We start from the raw sequence: 19,361 nt of genomic DNA, 5'->3' as shown, positions 1-19,361 counted from the left end.
CTTACTCTGTATAGATGTAGTTCCACCTAGACTTACTCTGTATATATATGTAGTTCCACCTAGACTTACTCTGTATAGATGTAGTTCCACCTAGACTTACTCTATATCGATGTAGTTCCACCTAGCCTTACACTGTATAGATGTAGTTCCACCTAGACTTACTCTGTATACATGTAGTTCCACCTAGACTTACTCTGTATAGATGTAGTTTCACCTAGCCCTGATGACTTACTCTTTATAGATGTAGTTTCATCTAGACTTACTCTGTATAGATGTAGTTTCACCTAGACTTACTCTGTATAGATGTAGTTCCACCTAGACTTACACTGTATAGATGTAGTTCCACCTAGACTTACACTGTATAGATGTAGTTTCACCTAGACTTACTCTGTATAGATGTAGTTCCACCTAGACTTACACTGTATAGATGTAGTTCCACCTAGCCTTACACTGTATAGATGTAGTTCCACCTAGACTTACACTGTATAGATGTAGTTCCACCTAGAATTACTCTGTATAGATGTAGTTTCACCTAGCCCTGATGACTTACTCTGTATAGATGTAGTTTCACCTAGACTTACTCTGTATAGATGTAGTTCCACCTAGCCTTACACTGTATAGATGTGGTTCCACCTAGACTTACTCTGTATAGATGTAGTTTCACCTAGCCCTGATGACTTACTCTGTATAGATGTAGTTCCACCTAGACTTACTCTGTATAGATGTATTTTCACCTTGCCCTGATGACTTACTCTGTATAGATGTAGTTCCCATTAGACTTACTCTGTATAGATGCAGTTCCACCTAGACTTACACTGTATAGATGTAGTTCCACCTAGACTTACTCTGTATAGATGTAGTTCCACATAGACTTACTCTGTATAGATGTAGTTCCACCTAGACTTACACTGTATAGATGTAGTTCCACCTAGACTTACACTGTATAGATGTAGTTCCACCTAGACTTACACTGTATAGATGTAGTTCCACCTAGACTTACACTGGATACATGTAGTTCCACCTAGCCTTACACTGTATAGATGTAGTTCCACCTAGACTTACTTTGTATAGATGTAGTTCCACCTAGACTTACTCTGTATAGATGTAGTTTCACCTAGCCCTGATGACTTACTCTGTATAGATGTAGTTTCACCTAGACTTACTCTGTATAGATGTAGTTTCACCTAGACTTACTCTGTATAGATGTAGTTCCACCTAGACTTACAGTGTATAGATGTAGTTCCACCTAGCCTTACACTGTATAGATTTAGTTTCACCTAGACTTACTCTGTATATATGTAGTTCCACCTAGACTTACACTGTATAGATGTAGTTTCACCTAGCCCTGATGACTTACTCTGTATAGATGTAGTTTCACCTAGACTTACTCTGTATAGATGTAGTTCCACCTAGACTTACTCTGTATAGATGTAGTTTCACCTAGCCCTGAAGACTTACTCTGTATAGATGTAGTTCCTCCTAGACTTACTCTGTATAGATGTAGTTTCACCTAGCCTTACACTGTATAGATGTAGTTCCACCTAGACTTACACTGTATAGATGCAGTTCCACCTTACACTGTATAGATGTAGTTCCCCCTAGACGTACTCTGTATAGATGTAGTTCCACCTAGACTTACTCTGTATAGATGTAGTTTCACCTAGCCCTGATGACTTACTCTGTATAGATGCAGTTCCACCTTACACTGTATAGATGTAGTTCCCCCTAGACTTACTCTGTATAGATGTAGTTCCACCTAGACTTACTCTGTATAGATGTAGTTCCACCTAGACTTACTCTGTATAGATGTAGTTCCACCTAGACTTACACTGTATAGATGTAGTTCCACCTAGACTTACACTGTATAGATGTAGTTCCACCTAGACTTACACTGTATAGATGTAGTTCCACCTAGACTTACTCTGTATAGATGTAGTTTCACCTAGCCCTGATGACTTACTCTGTATATATGTAGTTTCACCTATACTTACTCTGTATAGATGTAGTTTCACCTAGACTTACTCTGTATAGATGTAGTTCCACCTAGACTTACTCTGTATAGATGTAGTTCCACATAGCCTTACACTGTATAGATGTAGTTTCACCTAGACTTACTCTGTATATATGTAGTTCCACCTAGACTTACACTGTATAGATGTAGTTCCACCTAGACTTACTCTGTATAGATGTAGTTTCACCTAGCCCTGATGACTTACTCTGTATAGATGTAGTTTCACCTAGACTTACTCTGTATAGATGTAGTTCCACCTAGCCTTACACTGTATAGATGTAGTTCCACCTAGACTTACTCTGTATAGATGTAGTTTCACCTAGCCCTGATGACTTACTCTGTATAGATGTAGTTCCACCTAGACTTACTCTGTATAGATGTAGTTTCACCTAGCCCTGATGACTTACTCTGTATAGATGTAGTTCCACCTTACACTGTATAGATGTAGTTCCCCCTAGACTTACTCTGTATAGATGTAGTTCCACCTAGACTTACACTGTATAGATGTAGTTCCACCTAGACTTACTCTGTATAGATGTAGTTCCACCTAGACTTACACTGTATAGATGTAGTTCCACCTATACTTACACTGTATAGATGTAGTTCCACCTAGACTTACACTGTATAGATGTAGTTCCACCTAGACTTACTCCTTATAGATGTAGTTCCACCTAGCCCTGATGACTTACTCTGTATAGATGTAGTTCCACCTAGACTTACTCTGTATAGATGTAGTTCCACCTAGACTTACTCTGTATATATATGTAGTTCCACCTAGACTTACTCTGTATAGATGTAGTTCCACCTAGACTTACTCTGTATAGATGTAGTTCCACCTAGACTTACTCTGTATAGATGTAGTTCCACCTAGCCCTGATGAAGTCCCAGGCCAGGGGCATCCCCACCACGTTACCAGCGATGTAGTTGATGGTGGAGGTGCAGTCCTGCTTTCGGATCTTAGCTGGATCCAGGGAATAATCCAGATACCTGTTTCAACACAAAAAAGGGATTTGTGACGTGACCTAAGTCCGATTTTTTTCCCTGATGGTGTTTCTCTAAACATGCACAAACACAGCAGGGCTTGTGATGTCATTTTTAATTTTAGAGGAATAATTGTTCTCATGCAGGAATGATATACAGCACCTTCAGAAAGTATTCACACTCCTTGACTTTTTACACATGTTGTTGTGTTACAGGCTGAATTTAAAGTTAACTGGTCTACACACAATATCCCATAATATCAAAGAGGAATTGTGTTTTTCAATCCAGGTGTGGAAAGCTCTACACACAGCTGTAATCGCTCTTAGAGACCCATAAAGACACACAGCTGTAATCACTCTTAGAGACCCATAAAGACACACAGCTGTAATCGCTCTTAGATATTTACCCATAAAGACACACAGCTGTAATCGCTCTTAGAGACCCATAAAGACACACAGCTGTAATCGCTCTTAGATATTTACCCATAAAGACACACAGCTGTAATCGCTCTTAGATATTTACCCATAAAGACACACAGCTGTAATCGCTCTTAGATATTTACCCATAAAGACACACAGCTGTAATCGCTCTTAGATATTTACCCATAAAGACACACAGCTGTAATCGCTCTTAGATATTTACCCATAAAGACACACAGCTGTAATCGCTCTTAGATATTTACCCATAAAGACACACAGTTCTAATCGCTCTTAGATATTTACCCATAAAGACACACAGCTGTAATCACTCTTAGATATTTACCCATAAAGACACACAGCTGTAATCGCTCTTAGATATTTACCCATAAAGACACACAGCTGTAATCGCTCTTAGAGACCCATAAAGACACACAGCTGTAATCACTCTTAGATATTTACCCATAAAGACTCACAGCAGTAATCGCTCTTAGATATTTACCCATAAAGACAAACAGCTGTAATCACTCTTAGAGATTTACCCATAAAGACACACAGCTGTATTCGCTCTTAGAGACCCATAAAGACACACAGCTGTAATCACTCTTAGATATTTACCCATAAAGACACACAGCTGTAATCACTCTTAGATATTTACCCATAAAGACACACAGCTGTAATCACTCTTAGATATTAACCCATAAAGACACACAGCTGTAATCGCTCTTAGAGACCCATAAAGACACACAGCTGTAATCGCTCTTAGAGACCCATAAAGACACACAGCTGTAATCGCTCTTAGATATTTACCCATAAAGACACACAGCTGTAATCACTCTTAGATATTTACCCATAAAGACACACAGCTGTAATCGCTGCCAAAGATGATTCTAACATGCATTGACTCAGGGGTGTGAATACTTTTGTAAATGATTGTGTGTTTATGGGTGAGAAACAAATATAAATCTTTAATCCATTTTGAATTCTGTCTGTAACAACAACATGTGGACGAAGGGGTATGAATACTCTCTGAAGGCACATGATGAGAAAGAGGAAATCTCTACCTATCAATTCATGCAAATATATCCCCTGTCTCATTCCCAATCTGTCCACTAGATAGCAGTAGGAGATCACATGACATGTCTTAGCCACTTGAAACCAGTTGCATCTGTTTTGGGTAGTGAGTGAGTCACTGCGCCAAAATGACTGCCATCTTAAAATGACCCTTTCGAGTTACAGAGTGAAACATCTCCAAATAACACTTAGACAGGTGAGGACACGTGTCTTTTCCTGTTGTAAACCAGTGAGACGGATCAACACGTGGAGGATGAATACACTGATGATGTGGACGGAGAAGGGAATGCATTGCTTTACAGTGACCATCAGGGTGGACCCTTTCCATGCAGACTAAACCTTGGCACTTTTTTATGACATCACCAGCAGTAAGATTTGAGTTTCCAAAAAGACAGCTTTCACTTTCTATGTTCAGACAACAAATAAACTAATTAGTTGTTACCGGGTCCAAAACAACGGCTCAGAGTTGAACAGGATAAAGGTCTAGCGTCACTCCAACTTAAGTGTTGTGTGGTTTGGTTCACGAAACCAGACCTTTTCTTCAACAAAACACAAGATTAAGTGGTTCTGAGTGTTAGCTCCTGCTGAGGATTCTGTACCTACCTGTTCAGCAGGGACCTTAGTACAGACCAGGGAGGACCTCAGCTTGGCAGCCTCTGTACCTACCTGTTCAGCAGGGACCTTAGTACAGACCAGGGAGGACCTCAGCTTGGCAGCCTCTGTACCTACCTGTTCAGCAGGGACCTTAGTACAGACCAGAGAAGACCTCAGCTTGGCAGCCTCTGTACCTACCTGTTCAGCAGCCATGGAACCTTAGTACAGGCCAGGGAGGACCTCAGCTTGGCAGCCTCTGTACCTACCTGTTCTGCAGGGACCTTAGTACAGACCAGAGAAGACCTCAGCTTGGCAGCCTCTGTACCTACCTGTTCAGCAGCCATGGGACCTTAGTACAGGCCAGGGAGGACCTCAGCTTGGCAGCCTCTGTGCCTACCTGTTCAGCAGCCATGGGACCTTAGTACAGGCCAGGGAGGACCTCAGCTTGGCAGCCTCTGTGGCTACTGTGGCATTCTTGAACATCTGCCAGGCGAAGTCCCATTCCTCCACCCCTCCTGCTGCGATAGCGTTACAGTACACCGTTTTCTTCAGGTTGGGGTGAATCCTGTCAATAAAGAGTTGCATAAACACAAAATCAGCATCATTGAAGAGAAGGAAAACAATCACGTTAACTCTAAACATCCTTAGGGTTGCCAAATTCTGCTATATTTACCATAATTACCAGTTGGAGGAGTCCCGGTTTTCCTACTTATTCCTTCCTGATTCCAGGAATCCTTCAGCTGGGATTTCTGGTAAACCTGGGAATTTTGGGAAAGACCCAGGATATGGAAACCCAAATAATTGTGCTTCGTACTCACGGGTTGTGGTCTGGGTTCAGCATCCACTCTCTGAACCAATCGCTGGTGAGAACCCTGCAGCGCTCCACTCCCATTCGACACGCAAAGGATATGGCGTTGATCTGGTTGTATCTGAGAGATAGGAGAGACAAGAGGGACGGGGCTGTGGAACGGCTCACAACACATTATGGTAATATCTAAGGGTTCATCCTAAATAGCACCCTATTCCCTATGTAGTGCACTCCTTTTGAAAACAGACCGATAATGTGTATTTACTGTTGTAAGAGAAGCGACAGAAAGATATATTTACAAATACAATTATGTATCTTAATTGGTTTAAAATAACATTTCATTTGAAAAGCAGAGTTGTTACTGGTCGTTGTGTCCAGTGGGGACTCTGGTCCAATCAACCGTTATGGTCCTGAAGTACTCAAACAGGGGGGTGATCTGCATCTTCAGGTAACCCTGGGAGACAAACAGTATGAACCAATCAGACCTGTTGTTTCAGGTAACCCTGGGAGACAAACAGTATGAACCAATCAGACCTGTTGTTTCAGGTAACCCTGGGAGACAAACAGTATGAACCAATCAGACCTGTTGTTTCAGGTAACCCTGGGAGACAAACAGTATGAGCCAATCAGACCTGTTGTTTCAGGTAACCCTGGGAGAACTACAGTATGAACCAATCAGACCTGTTGTTTCAGGTAACCCTGGGAGACAAACAGTATGAACCAATCAGACCTGTTGTTTCAGGTAACCCTGGGAGACAAACAGTATGAGCCAATCAGACCTGCTGTTTCAGGTAACTCTGGGAGAACTACAGTATGAACCAATCAGACCTGTTGTTTCAGGTAACCCTGGGAGACAAACAGTATGAACCAATCAGACCTGTTGTTTCAGCTAAGCCTGGGGGAAGTACAGTATGAACCAATCAGACCTGTTGTTTCAGCTAAGCCTGAGAGAACAGCACTGAATGTTGTTAGTTCTTTGTTATGTCCTCTATGTCCTCTATGTAGATCTTTGTTATGTCCTCTATGTCCTCTATGTTGATCTTTGTAGATCTTTGTTATGTCCTCTATGTTGATCTTTGTTATGTCCTCTATGTTATGTCCTCTATGTTGATCTCTGTTATGTCCTCTATGTTGATCTTTGTTATGTCCTCTATGTTGATCTTTGTAGATCTTTGTTATGTCCTCTATGTCCTCTATGTTGATCTTTGTAGATCTTTGTTATGTCCTCTATGTTGATCTTTGTTAAGTCCTCTGTGTTGATCTTTGTTATGTCCTCTGTGTTGATCTTTGTTATGTCCTCTATGTTGATCTCTGTTATGTCCTCTATGTTGATCTTTGTTATGTCCTCTATGTTGATCTTTGTTATGTCCTCTATGTAGATCTTCGTTATGTCCTCTATGTTGATCTTTGTTATGTCCTCTGTTGATCTTTGTTATGTCCTCTATGTTGATCTTTGTTATGTCCTCTGTGTGTTGTTGTTGATCTTTATGTCCTCTATGTTGATCTTTGTTATGTCCTCTATGTTGATCTTTGTTATGTCCTCTATGTTGATCTTTGTTATGTCCTCTGTGTGTTGTTGTTGATCTTTATGTCCTCTATGTTGATCTTTGTTATGTCCTCTATGTTGATCTTTGTTATGTCCTCTATGTTGATCTTTGTTATGTCCTCTATGTTGATCTTTGTTATGTCCTCTATGTTGATCTTTGTTATGTCCTCTATGTTGATCTTTGTTATGTCCTCTGTGTGTTGTTGTTGTTGATCTTTGTCATTTTCTCATGCACTACAACCATAATCAATAATAGCAGTGTTTCACAATTGTCATCAGCCTCCAGTATTCCAGAGAACATAATAATCTGATTATATTGTGGTTGTATTAGCCCATGAGACAAATAATGACATGTTGTAAGTTGTTCTATGTCATTTTCTTACGTACGAAAACTATGTTCGGTTAAAGATGATACTAGAGCTTCATGTCTGTCACTAGAGGCCAATATTTCAGACTATAACATATTATTACTATAGTATATTGTATATTGGACCCCAGATAGTCCAAGATGGCGTAGCAGTAGGACGTGTTGTCGTGTCGTGTCCCTTGTATATATCGTTTGTTTTCGGGTTTTTTTCTTCACATATCTTTAAAACTTTTTGCTGAACCTCAACTTCTTCTAAATACTCTCCTGCAACCCGCCTCACCCAACGTAGCTATTTTTCCTAAAGTATTTATATTTACTTCGGATCTGGAACCCCTCAACTGAAGCTAGTCAACTAACTACCAGCTTCAGCAAAACATTGCTAGCGGTCTTCAGCTAACCGGTCATCAGCTAACCTTTAGCTCGGAAAGCTCTCGCCAGTTCGAACAACGCGACTCTAACCAGAGCATAACGGACCTATTTATTATTTTATTTTTATTTTTCATCCCCGGATTCCCATCGCAAACGGAACATTTTGAGCTCCTGGGCTACAATATCCAGACCCACGACCGGTCCATCGATGTCACCGCATGAAGAGGAATAAACAGACTCCCCCCATCGCGACGTCCCCAAAGGCTAACTCTCTAGCCCTTGCTATCTCCTTGCTTGCAAATTCGGCCTGCTAACTGCTAGCTTGTTTAGCCCGGTCCGCTAACTGCTACCGTGTTTAGCACCGTCTACTAACTGTTAGCTTGTTAGCACAGGCCTGCTAACCGTCTGAATCGCCGCGTCCCAAACACTCACTGAACCCATATTTACTTTCTATCCCTTTTCGATTTTTAATTTGTTTATACCTTCCGGTAACCTGCCTCACCCAATGTGATACGGAACCGCTATTATCTTTACATTTTTAGAACACACTCAAGAACCTCCAGAAGCTAACCAGCTAACTGGCTACAAGCTATTTAGTCATTGTTAGTTTTCTAACCTGGATAACACTCGCCAGTCCAGCTTCCCTGCCCCATCCACCGCTGCCCCTTGGACACTGATCACTTGGCTACATAGCTGATGCATGCTGGACTGTCCATTAATCACGGTAATCCATTCTGCTTGTTTATGTTTTATCTGTCGGCCCCAGCCGCACTTAGGCTCTGTGTGTAGTTAATCCGACCCTCTCTGCCTAATCAATCGTCATTCTACCTGCTGTTGTTGTGCTAGCTGATTAGCTGTTGTTGTCTCACCTACTGTTTTAGCTAGCTCTCCCAATTCAACACCTGTGATTACTGTATGCCTCGCTGTATGTCTCTCTCAAATGTAAATATGCCTTGTATACTGTTGTGCAGGTTAGTTATCATTGTTTTAGTTTACAATGGAGCCCCTAGTTCCACTCTTTATACCCCTGATACCTCCTTTGTCCCACCCCCCACACATGCGGTGACCTCACCCATTACAACCAGCATGTCCAGAGATACAACCTCTCTCATCATCACCCAGTGCCTGGGCTTACCTCCGCTGTACCCGCACCCCACCATACCCCTGTTTGCGCATTATGCCCTGAATATATTCTACCATGCCCAGAAACCTGCTCCTCTTATTCTCTGTCCCCAACGCCCTAGGCGACCAGTTTTGATAGCCTTCAGCCGCACCCTCATACTACTCCTTCTCTGTTCCGCGGGTGATGTGGAGGTAAACCCAGGCCCTGCATGTCCCCAGGCACCCTCATTTGTTGACTTCTGTGATCGAAAAAGCCTTGGTTTCATGCATGTCAACATCAGAAGCCTCCTCCCTAAGTTTGTCTTACTCACTGCTTTAGCACACTCTGCTAACCCTGATGTCCTTGCCGTGTCTGAATCCTGGCTCAGGAAGGCCACCAAAAATTCTGAGATTTCCATACCCAACTATAACATCTTCCGTCAAGATAGAACTGCCAAAGGGGGAGGAGTTGCAGTCTACTGCAGAGATAGCCTGCAAAGTAATGTCATACTTTCCAGGTCCATACCCAAACAGTTCGAACTACTAATTTTGAAAATTACTCTCTCCAGAAATAAGTCTCTCACTGTTGCCGCCTGCTACCGACCCCCCTCAGCTCCCAGCTGTGCCCTGGACACCATTTGTGAATTGATCGCCCCCCATCTAGCTTCAGAGTTTGTTCTTTTAGGTGACCTAAACTGGGATATGCTTAACACCCCGGCAGTCCTACAATCTAAGCTAGATGCCCTCAATCTCACTCAAATCATCAAGGAACCCACCAGGTACAACCCTAACTCTGTAAACAAGGGCACCCTCATTGACGTCATCCTGACCAACTGGCCCTCCAAATACACCTCCGCTGTCTTCAACCAGGATCTCAGCGATCACTGCCTCATTGCCTGTATCCGCTACGGAGCCGCAGTCAAACGACCACCCCTCATCACTGTCAAACGCTCCCTAAAACACTTCTGTGAGCAGGCCTTTCTAATCGACCTGGCCCGGGTATCCTGGAAGGACATTGACCTCATCCCGTCAGTTGAGGATGCCTGGTCTTTCTTTAAAAGTAACTTCCTCACCATTTTAGACAAGCATGCTCCGTTCAAAAAATGCAGAACTAAGAACAGATATAGCCCCTGGTTCACTCCAGACCTGACTGCCCTCGACCAGCACAAAAACATCCTGTGGCGGACTGCACTAACATCGAATAGTCCCCGCGATATGCAACTGTTCAGGGAAGTCAGGAACCAATACACACAGTCAGTCAGGAAAGCTAAAGCCAACTTCTTCAGGCAGAAGTTTGCATCCTGTAGCTCCAACTCCAAAAAGTTCTGGGACACTGTGAAGTCCATGGAGAACAAGAGCACCTCCTCCCAGCTGCCCACTGCACTGAGGCTAGGTAACACGGTCACCACCGATAAATCCATGATTATCGAAAACTTCAACAAGCATTTCTCAACGGCTGGCCATGCCTTCCGCCTGGCTACTCCAACCTCGGCCAACAGCTCCCCCCCCCTCGCAGCTACTCGCCCAAGCCTCTCCAGGTTCTCCTTTACCCAAATCCAGATAGCAGATGTTCTGAAAGAGCTGCAAAACCTGGACCCGTACAAATCAGCTGGGCTTGACAATCTGGACCCTCTATTCCTGAAACTATCCGCCGCCATTGTCGCAACCCCTATTACCAGCCTGTTCAACCTCTCTTTCATATCGTCTGAGATCCCCAAGGATTGGAAAGCTGCCGCAGTCATCCCCCTCTTCAAAGGGGGCGACACCCTGGACCCAAACTGTTACAGACCTATATCCATCCTGCCCTGCCTATCTAAGGTCTTCGAAAGCCAAGTCAACAAACAGATCACTGACCATCTTGAATCCCACCGTACCTTCTCCGCTGTGCAATCTGGTTTCCGAGCCGGTCGCAGGTGTACCTCAGCCACGCTCAAGGTACTAAACGATATCATAACCGCCATCGATAAAAGACAGTACTGTGCAGCCGTCTTCATAGACCTTGCCAAGGCTTTCGACTCTGTCAATCACCGTATTCTTATCGGCAGACTCAGTAGCCTCGGTTTTTCGGATGACTGCCTTGCCTGGTTCACCAATTACTTTGCAGACAGAGTTCAGTGTGTCAAATCGGAGGGCATGCTGTCCGGTCCTCTGGCAGTCTCTATGGGGGTGCCACAGGGTTCAATTCTCGGGCCGACTCTTTTCTCTGTATATATCAATAATGTTGCTCTTGCTGCGGGCGATTCCCTGATCCACCTCTACGCAGACGACACCATTCTATATACTTCCGGCCCGTCCTTGGACACTGTGCTATCTAACCTCCAAACGAGCTTCAATGCCATACAGCACTCCTTCCGTGGCCTCCAACTGCTCTTAAACGCTAGTAAAACCAAATGCATGCTTTTCAACCGTTCGCTGCCTGCACCCGCACGCCTGACCAGCATCACCACCCTGGATGGTTCCGACCTTGAATATGTGGACATCTATAAGTACCTAGGTGTCTGGCTAGACTCTAAACTCTCCTTCCAGACCCATATCAAACATCTCCAATCGAAAATCAAATCAAGAGTCGGCTTTCTATTCCGCCACAAAGCCTCCTTCACTCACGCCGCCAAACTTACCCTAGTAAAACTGACTATCCTACCGATCCTCGACTTCGGCGATGTCATCTACAAAATTGCTTCCAACACTCTACTCAGCAAACTGGATGCAGTTTATCACAGTGCCATCCGTTTTGTCACTAAAGCACCTTATACCACCCACCACTGCGACTTGTATGCTCTAGTCAGCTGGCCCTCGCTACATATTCGGCGCCAGACCCACTGGCTCCAGGTCATCTACAAGTCCATGCTAGGTAAAGCTCCGCCTTATCTCAGTTCACTGGTTACGATGGCAACACCCATCCGTTGCACGCGCTCCAGCAGGTGTATCTCACTGATCATCCCTAAAGCCAACACCTCATTTGGCCGCCTTTCGTTCCAGTTCTCTGCTGCCTGTGACTGGAACGAATTGCAAAAATCGTTGAAGTTGGAGACTTTTATCTCCCTCACCAACTTCAAACATCTGCTATCTGAGCAGCTAACCGATCGCTGCAGCTGTACATAGTCTATTGGTAAATAGCCCACCCATTTTCACCTACCTCATCCCCATACTGTTTTTATTTATTTATTTTTCTGCTCTTTTGCACACCAATATCTCTACCTGTACATAACCATCTGATCATTTATCACTCCAGTGTTAATCTGCATAATTGTAATTATTTGCCTACCTTCTCATGCCTTTTGCACACAATGTATATATAGACTCCCCTTTTTTCTACTGTGTTATTGACTTGTTAATTGTTTACTCCATGTGTAACTCTGTGTTGTCTGTTCACACTGCTATGCCTTATCTTGGCCAGGTCGCAGTTGCAAATGAGAACTTGTTCTCAACTAGCCTACCTGGTTAAATAAAGGTGAAATAAAATAAAAATAAAAAATTTAGGGTAGCAGAATTACAGTAACCTTTTAAAACATTCCCGGGTTTTACAGGGAATCTGTCATCCTTCTAACAGGATTTCTGGAAAACCAGGAGAATTTGGGACGACGACAGATCTTTTGCAACTGTAAATGAATGATATATCATATTATAGTGAGAACCCACCTGTAGCACCCCGTATGCCTGTCCACGGTCGAACATGAGGATATAGTAGTTGAGATTCCTGAGAGCTGACTCCCAGGGGATGTAGTCTCTCTCCTGAGACAGGTACCTGGTAATATATAATATAAGAACTGACTCCCAGGGGACGGAGTCTCTCTCCTGAGACAGGTACCTGGTAATATATCATCTGTATAGTAGAATATATTACTCTAGTTACCTGGTGGTCCTCAGAGCTAATGTCGTGTTGATCACCTTGGCCCTGGAAACACACAACAATATGACAGCACAACCGCATCAGCTTCCAGCTTCCACACAGTTCACCAGGAAATACAGTAGGTGGGGGGGAGTAAGAAATAGCTTTACCTGGCCAGATTGAAGGCATCATCCACTATTTGTGCTCTGTTAATTAAAGGAATGACCTGCACACAGAAGTTCTGATGTTACATTGCGTCATATGGAATCATATTCTGATAGGTAGTATCCACATAAGATTGGATTAATAACGTATACTGACCGTGTGGTCTGTGGTGAGCTGGTTGAGGAGTCGTTCCCAGTTGTCCATGTCGTAGTTAACCCTGTAATAGCCAGACACATTGAGGTTGGCCAGAACCCACTCAGATCCTGCTGTTGTCATGGGAGGGTGTCTGTCTGTTGGAGGAAAGCAACACACTGGTCACAGAAAGGCAACATTCTGCCAGATTTTACAAAATTCACTGGTTTTCCAGAATATCCTGGTTAGAGGATTCCCTGACTTCCCGCTAATTCCCAAGTAATTCCATGAAAACACCAACCACGATTTATGGAAAACAGGCACTTTTTGGGAAAGTTACCATAATTTTGCAACCTTGGTCTCAAGTTAGGATTCAACACAGAACTTCCTGTTATGATGAACAATAACATGACCTGGCCATGTCCATTAGTCCAGGGACATCTCCACTGATACCCATGGACCTGTTCATTAGTCATTAGTCCAGGGACATCTCCACTGATACCCATGGACCTGTCCATTAGTCATTAGTCCAGGGACATCTCCACTGATACCCATGGACCTGTTCATTAGTCCAGGGACATCTCCACTGATACCTAAGGACCTGTTCATTAGTCATTAGTCCAGAGACATCTCCACTGATACCCATGGACCTGTCCATTAGTCATTAGTCCAGGGACATCTCCACTGATACCCATGGACCTGTTCATTAGTCCAGGGACATCTCCACTGATACCCATGGACCTGTTCATTAGTCCAGGAACATCTCCACTGATACCCATGGACCTGTCCATTAGTCATTAGTCCAGGGACATCTCCACTGATACCCATGGACCTGTTCATTAGTCCAGGGACATCTCCACTGATACCCATGGACCTGTTCATTAGTCATTAGTCCAGGGACATCTCCACTGATACCCATGAGCCTGTTCATTAGTCATTAGTCCAGGAACATCTCCACTGATACCCATGGACCTGTCCATTAGTCATTAGTCCAGGGACATCTCCAATGATACCCATGGGCCTGTTCATTAGTCATTAGTCCAGGGACATCTCCACTAATACCCATGGACCTGTTCATTAGTCCAGGGACATCTCCACTGATACCCATGGACCTGTTCATTAGTCCAGGGACATCTCCACTGATACCTATGGGCCTGTTCATTGGTCATTAGTCCAGAGACATCTCCACTGACACCCATGGACCTGTCCATTAGTCATTAGTCCAGGGACATCTCCACTGATACCCATGGACCTGTCCATTAGTCATTAGTCCAGGGACATCTCCACTGATACCCATGGGCCTGTTCATTAGTCATTAGTCCAGGGACAACTCCACTGATACCCATGGACCTGTCCATTAGTCATTAGTCCAGGGACATCTCCACTGATACCCATGGACCTGTTCATTAGTCCAGGGACATCTCCACTGATACCCATGGACCTGTTCATTAGTCATTAGTCCAGGGACATCTCCACTGATACCCATGGGCCTGTTCATTAGTCATTAGTCCAGGAACATCTCCACTGATACCCATGGACCTGTCCAATAGTCATTAGTCCAGGGACATCTCCAATGATACCCATGGGCCTGTTCATTAGTCATTAGTCCAGGGACATCTCCACTGATACCCATGGACCTGTTCATTAGTCCAGGGACATCTCCACTAATACCCATGGACCTGTTCATTAGTCATTAGTCCAGGGACATCTCCACTGATACCCATGGACCTGTTCATTAGTCATTAGTCCAGGGACATCTCCACTGATACCCATGGACCTGTTCATTAGTCCAGGAACATCTCACCTGATACCCATGGACCTGTTCATTAGTCATTAGTCCAGGGACATCTCCACTGATACCCATGGACCTGTCCATTAGTCCAGGGACATCTCCACTGATACCCATGGACCTGTTCATTAGTCATTAGTCCAGGGACATCTCCACTGATACCCATGAGCCTGTTCATTAGTCATTAGTCCAGGAACATCTCCACTGATACCCATGGACCTGTCCATTAGTCATTAGTCCAGGGACATCTCCAATGATACCCATGGACCTGTCCATTAGTCCAGGGACATCTCCACTGATACCCATGGACCTGTTCATTAGTCATTATTCCAGGGACATCTCCACTGATACCCATGAGCCTGTTCATTAGTCATTAGTCCAGGAACATCTCCACTAATACCCATGGACCTGTTCATTAGTCCAGGGACATCTCCACTGATACCCATGGACCTGTTCATTAGTCCAGGGACATCTCCACTGATACCTATGGGCCTGTTCATTGGTCATTAGTCCAGAGACATCTCCACTGACACCCATGGACCTGTCCATTAGTCATTAGTCCAGGGACATCTCCACTGATACCCATGGACCTGTCCATTAGTCAATAGTCCAGGGACATCTTCACTGATACCCATGGGCCTGTTCATTAGTCATTAGTCCAGGGACAACTCCACTGATACCCATGGACCTGTCCATTAGTCATTAGTCCAGGGACATCTCCACTGATACCCATGGACCTGTTCATTAGTCCAGGGACATCTCCACTGATACCCATGAGCCTGTTCATTAGTCATTAGTCCAGGAACATCTCCACTGATACCCATGGACCTGTCCATTAGTCATTAGTCCAGGGACATCTCCAATGATTCCCATGGCCTGTTCATTAGTCATTAGTCCAGGGACATCTCCACTGATACCCATGGACCTGTTCATTAGTCCAGGGACATCTCCACTGATACCCATGGACCTGTTCATTAGTCATTAGTCCAGGGACATCTCCACTGAAACCCATGGACCTGTTCATTAGTCCAGGGACATCTCCACTGATACCTATGGGCCTGTTCATTGGTCATTAGTCCAGAGACATCTCCACTGACACCCATGGACCTGTTCATTAGTCATTATTCCAGGGACATCTCCACTGATACCCATGAGCCTGTTCATTAGTCATTAGTCCAGGAACATCTCCACTAATACCCATGGACCTGTTCATTAGTCCAGGGACATCTCCACTGATACCCATGGACCTGTTCATTAGTCCAGGGACATCTCCACTGATACCTATGGGCCTGTTCATTGGTCATTAGTCCAGGGACATCTCCACTGATACCCATGGGCCTGTTCATTAGTCATTAGTCCAGGGACATCTCCACTGAAACCCATGGACCTGTTCATTAGTCCAGGGACATCTCCACTAATACCCATGAACCTGTTCATTAGTCATTAGTCCAGGAACATCTCACCTGATACCCATGGACCTGTTCATTAGTCATTAGTCCAGGGACATCTCCACTGATACCCATGGACCTGTTCATTAGTCCAGGAACATCTCACCTGATACCCATGGACCTGTTCATTAGTCATTAGTCCAGGGACATCTCCACTGATACCCATGGACCTGTCCATTAGTCAATAGTCCAGGGACATCTTCACTGATACCCATGGGCCTGTTCATTAGTCATTAGTCCAGGGACAACTCCACTGATACCCATGGACCTGTCCATTAGTCATTAGTCCAGGGACATCTCCACTGATACCCATGGACCTGTTCATTAGTCCAGGGACATCTCCACTGATACCCATGGGCCTGTTCATTAGTCATTAGTCCAGGAACATCTCCACTGATACCCATGGACCTGTCCATTAGTCATTAGTCCAGGGACATCTCCAATGATTCCCATGGCCTGTTCATTAGTCATTAGTCCAGGGACATCTCCACTGATACCCATGGACCTGTTCATTAGTCCAGGAACATCTCCACTGATACCCATGGACCTGTCCATTAGTCATTAGTCCAGGGACATCTCCAATGATACCCATGGACCTGTCCATTAGTCCAGGGACATCTCCACTGATACCCATGGACCTGTTCATTAGTCATTAGTCCAGGGACATCTCCACTGATACCCATGAACCTGTTCATTAGTCATTAGTCCAGGAACATCTCCACTAATACCCATGGACCTGTTCATTAGTCCAGGGACATCTCCACTGATACCCATGGACCTGTTCATTAGTCCAGGGACATCTCCACTGATACCTATGGGCCTGTTCATTGGTCATTAGTCCAGAGACATCTCCACTGACACCCATGGACCTGTCCATTAGTCATTAGTCCAGGGACATCTCCACTGATACCCATGGACCTGTTCATTAGTCATTAGTCCAGGGACATCTCCACTGATACCCATGAGCCTGTTCATTAGTCATTAGTCCAGGAACATCTCCACTGATACCCATGGACCTGTCCATTACTCATTAGTCCAGGGACATCTCCAATGATACCCATGGACCTGTCCATTAGTCCAGGGACATCTCCACTGATACCCATGGACCTGTTCATTAGTCATTAGTCCAGGGACAACTCCACTGATACCCATGAACCTGTTCATTAGTCATTAGTCCAGGAACATCTCCACTAATACCCATGGACCTGTTCATTAGTCCAGGGACATCTCCACTGATACCCATGGACCTGTTCATTAGTCCAGGGACATCTCCACTGATACCTATGGGTCTGTTCATTGGTCATTAGTCCAGAGACATCTCCACTGACACCCATGGACCTGTCCATTAGTCATTAGTCCAGGGACATCTCCACTGATACCCATGGACCTGTCCATTAGTCAATAGTCCAGGGACATCTCCACTGATACCCATGGGCCTGTTCATTAGTCATTAGTCCAGGGACAACTCCACTGATACCCATGGACCTGTCCATTAGTCATTAGTCCAGGGACATCTCCACTGATACCCATGGACCTGTTCATTAGTCCAGGGACATCTCCACTGATACCCATGGACCTGTTCATTAGTCATTAGTCCAGGGACATCTCCACTGATACCCATGGGTCTGTTCATTAGTCATTAGTCCAGGAACATCTCCACTGATACCCATGGACCTGTCCATTAGTCATTAGTCCAGGGACATCTCCACTGATACCCATGGACCTGTTCATTAGTCCAGGGACATCTCCACTGATACCCATGGACCTGTTCATTAGTCATTAGTCCAGGGACATCTCCACTGATACCCATGGGCCTGTTCATTAGTCATTAGTCCAGGGACATCTCCACTGATACCCATGGACCTGTTCATTAGTCCAGGGACATCTCCACTGATACCTATGGGCCTGTTCATTGGTCATTAGTCCAGAGACATCCCCACTGACACCCATGGACCTGTCCATTAGTCATTAGTCCAGGGACATCTCCACTGATACCCATGGACCTGTTCATTAGTCCAGGGACATCTCCACTGATACCCATGGACCTGTTCATTAGTCATTAGTCCAGGGACATCTCCACTGATACCCATGGGCCTGTTCATTAGTCATTAGTCCAGGGACATCTCCACTGATACCCATGGACCTGTTCATTAGTCCAGGGACATCTCCACTGATACCCATGGGCCTGTTCATTGGTCATTAGTCCAGAGACATCTCCACTGACACCCATGGACCTGTCCATTAGTCATTAGTCCAGGGACATATCCAATGATACCCATGGGCCTGTTCATTAGTCATTAGTCCAGGGACATCTCCACTGATACCCATGGACCTGTTCATTAGTCCAGGAACATCTCACCTGATACCCATGGACCTGTTCATTAGTCATTAGTCCAGGGACATCTCCACTGATACCCATGGACCTGTCCATTAGTCCAGGGACATCTCCACTGATACCCATGGACCTGTTCATTAGTCATTAGTCCAGGGACATCTCCACTGATACCCATGAGCCTGTTCATTAGTCATTAGTCCAGGAACATCTCCACTGATACCCATGGACCTGTCCATTAGTCATTAGTCCAGGGACATCTCCAATGATACCCATGGGCCTGTTCATTAGTCATTAGTCCAGGGACATCTCCACTAATACCCATGGACCTGTTCATTAGTCCAGGGACATCTCCACTGATACCCATGGACCTGTTCATTAGTCCAGGGACATCTCCAC

The 19,361-nt window shown here is 44.7% G+C and overlaps 1 protein-coding gene across 5 annotated transcripts in view; it reads right to left on the bottom strand.

The window, feature by feature from the left end:
- The window catches only part of LOC110526878 (aminopeptidase N), a 74,844-nt gene that overhangs the window by 3,812 nt on the left and 51,671 nt on the right, over positions 1 to 19,361 (bottom strand). For 4 of the 5 annotated variants that reach the window (XM_036964375.1, XM_036964376.1, XM_036964378.1 and 1 more), the window contains exons 13-20: positions 13,418 to 13,551; positions 13,267 to 13,322; positions 13,121 to 13,162; positions 12,907 to 13,012; positions 6,247 to 6,338; positions 5,895 to 6,005; positions 5,474 to 5,641; positions 2,858 to 2,998 (exon numbers count right to left, since the gene is read on the bottom strand). In XM_036964375.1, coding sequence (XP_036820270.1) covers positions 2,858 to 2,998; positions 5,474 to 5,641; positions 5,895 to 6,005; positions 6,247 to 6,338; positions 12,907 to 13,012; positions 13,121 to 13,162; positions 13,267 to 13,322; positions 13,418 to 13,551 — 850 coding nt within the window. Of the gene's footprint in view, positions 1 to 2,857; positions 2,999 to 5,473; positions 5,642 to 5,749; positions 6,006 to 6,246; positions 6,339 to 12,906; positions 13,013 to 13,120; positions 13,163 to 13,266; positions 13,323 to 13,417; positions 13,552 to 19,361 lie in introns of those variants that run through there. The other variant, XR_005039886.1, reaches the window with a different exon arrangement.

The sequence above is a fragment of the Oncorhynchus mykiss genome, chromosome 26 (genome assembly GCF_013265735.2).
Source record: "Oncorhynchus mykiss isolate Arlee chromosome 26, USDA_OmykA_1.1, whole genome shotgun sequence".
Classification (NCBI taxonomy): Eukaryota; Metazoa; Chordata; class Actinopteri; order Salmoniformes; family Salmonidae; genus Oncorhynchus; species Oncorhynchus mykiss.
Note: the sequence above shows the minus strand (reverse complement) of the source record. Positions and strands in the feature narration are given on the sequence as shown.